This window comes from Morone saxatilis, unplaced genomic scaffold, assembly GCF_004916995.1.
Source record: "Morone saxatilis isolate NCDOM2014 unplaced genomic scaffold, NCSU_SB_2.0 Contig21, whole genome shotgun sequence".
NCBI lineage: Eukaryota > Metazoa > Chordata > Actinopteri > Moronidae > Morone > Morone saxatilis.
In genome coordinates, this window is record NW_023339774.1 from 10,634,345 (window position 1) to 10,637,090 (window position 2,746).

General features: G+C 39.0%; 1 protein-coding gene across 2 annotated transcripts in view; it reads left to right on the forward strand.

The window, feature by feature from the left end:
* rbm18 (RNA binding motif protein 18) overlaps positions 1-2,746 on the forward strand; it is a gene marked incomplete at its 3' end in the record, with an annotated part of 11,743 nt that overhangs the window by 4,357 nt on the left and 4,640 nt on the right. For both annotated transcript variants that reach the window (XM_035668469.1, XM_035668470.1), the window contains 1 exon segment: positions 2,024-2,150. In XM_035668469.1, the coding sequence (XP_035524362.1) occupies positions 2,024-2,150 (127 nt within the window).

Consider the following 2,746-nt stretch of genomic DNA (forward strand, 5'->3'; position numbering starts at 1 on the left):
TTTTTTGGCTTTTATTTACAATGTGTTGTGTAAATTAGTGGGTTAATTGGTTTGCAGACAGGTGTGGATTACAGGGGTGATATAGTCTGTACTGTGGATTGTCATGGTCAGTGTCTTTAACTACTGCCAATTCATTGTTTATGGTAGAGGGACACTGCACTTAAATATGCTGACAGACCCACTGGATTAGTTGATTAATCAATGCATCAATAAACATAAAATAAATCTGCAACAATTTTGATAATTGTTTAATCCTTTGAGTCATTTTTTGAGCAAAACTGCTCAACGTTTACTGGTTCCAGTTTCTCAAATGGCAATATTTTTGCTGGGTTTCTGGGTTTGAAGATCTAATTTGATTATTTGAATATCAATAAACCAAGCTATTTTTTTCCTTTACTTATCTTCTGACAGATTAAACACTTATCGAAAATAATCTGCAGATTATTGGATAATGAAAATATTCGTTTGTTGCAGCCTAGCAGATGGGACAACAGGTCTCCGACAATCCCTTACTCTACACATAGAAATATAAGAATATTGCACATATAAATGAAAGCTTTGACAGTTCATGAAATTGAAAAGCACCTGCCACTGAGCATGTGTGGAAACAATCAATCAGTGCCCGGGTATTTACAGTAATGTAGCGCTGAACATAGTCTGCAGGTGACCCTGAACTCATTGCTCTTTTCCACACTAAAGAAATGTTTTTCCCATGGCTGCTTCTGGTCAGTTACACGCAAACCCACAAATCCTCACAACACTGCATAGCTTTTCAATGACCACACATCTATGTTCATTCATAATCCAACACTCCCAGGCAGCTCCATGCAGTCAGTGGATGTTGTTTGTACGGAGCTCGGTGCTCAGGGGGGATTTGAGGCTTCCTCTTTTTTATTCCCTCATTGTCCTGCTACTGTATCCTCAGCATTGTCTCAATGAGAGATTTACTGTCACTGGGCTGCCACACCAGCTGGCGTGCTGCTAAAAAGGTGTCAGGCAGAGAAAGCTGTCGTTCTCATTAGCCCCACTTGACAGATTCACAGACTGTAGAATGGCAAATGTGCAAATGTGTCAGAGGGATTGAGCTACAATATTGGGTACAGTGTATTTTGTTGACCATCGTGGAAATGTAAGATAAAATAAACTTTATTGACCCAGAGGGTAAATTCATCTCGGGCAACACTGACAATACAGCAGCTTAAAAATAGACTATAAGAAACTATAGAATTAAAGTGATATGGTGCTGTTTAATTTACTAACACATTGCCATATTGCAATATTAATTTAGTTGCGAGTCCAGCAGCTTGACAGAAGTTGGGACGAACGATAACTTCAGTCGGTTTGATTTGCACTTTGGCACATAGATTCTTCTTCCTGATGGCAGAGGATTGCATTCAGAGAAGAGGCGATGTTGCAATGATTTTTGCTGCTTGTTTCATGACTGTTTGCTCATACAGGCTCTGTATAGGCTCATATTCTTTCCTCCCTATTATCCTCAGCTACTTTGTGCAAGCTGCCAAGCCTGCTTTTCAGCTGCACTGTTAAGTTGCCAAACCATGCTGTGATTCTGTATCTAACACCCGGTAAAACATCAGCATGATCTTGGCTGCTCACTCAATCACCTTAGAAAGTAAACTTTCTGCTGCAGTCTATTGTACAGCTGATCAACGTTTCCAGTAAAAAAGGTTGTCTGTGTGGACACCTAAATATTTCATGGTCAGTCACTTGCCGCGGGTCAATTACCACCTCCTGTGTTTTGGTGTCATTTAAAATAAGATGGTTGGTGTCACAGCACTTGATAAAGGTGGTTTGTGGTACACAGAAGGGTCCACGTCCTTGTGGAATAGGCTTATCTTTTGAGATAGGAGTAGGTCTGATGTAAATTCCGTTATGTCTGTTACTTTACAGAATAAATACTTAGAATAAACACAGTTTTCCTTTACATTTCTCCTTCTCCTATGTTCTGTTTTTGTGTTTTCCTTGTAACTTTTTGTTCTCTTTCACATGATTCCTCTCTCGGCAGGTATCACCTGGTGAAGTTGTTGGAAAAATTTGGTAATGTGAAACAGTTCGACTTCCTGTTTCATAAGTCTGGGCCTTTGGAGGGACAACCACGAGGCTACTGCTTTGTCAACTTCAACACCAGAGAGGTATGTGCAAGATGAAGTGATTGATTTTATTGATTTACAAACATACAAAGTCATGTGTAAAATACTACGGTTTTTTTTTGTCATATGTTTGTCAAAACAAAAATGAATCAACCGTTGGCAGTGAAATTGGTATTGGATTAATACAGATATTGCATTTTAAAGAATATATCATGACACTAGTATGCCAATATATTGGTGTGTCAACTCAAATCAACAGGATGAGTGTGACCATGACCAGATCAAAGTACATATTTGTGATATTTAATAAAGTGTAACAATACTCATACTCAAATGGCCTTTGAAAGCTTTATTAAACATCTAAAAGCAGTCAGGACCTGTTTGTGTGTCTAACTGATGTGGACCATATTTATTTAAAAAGAATAAAATAATAAAGGAGTCCGCTCAGCTTCACAGGTTCAGCAGGCAGTATTTGTTTTGGAGCGAGCCTGGGGATGGTGATAAGCATCTAGTTTCACAGCTAGTGTCTATCAGTGGGATATGAAGCCCTCCCAAAAGGATTATACAGAGGAAGTGTGTGTTTATTTTACACACTCACACACACTTAGACACACGCACACGCACACACACAGACACAC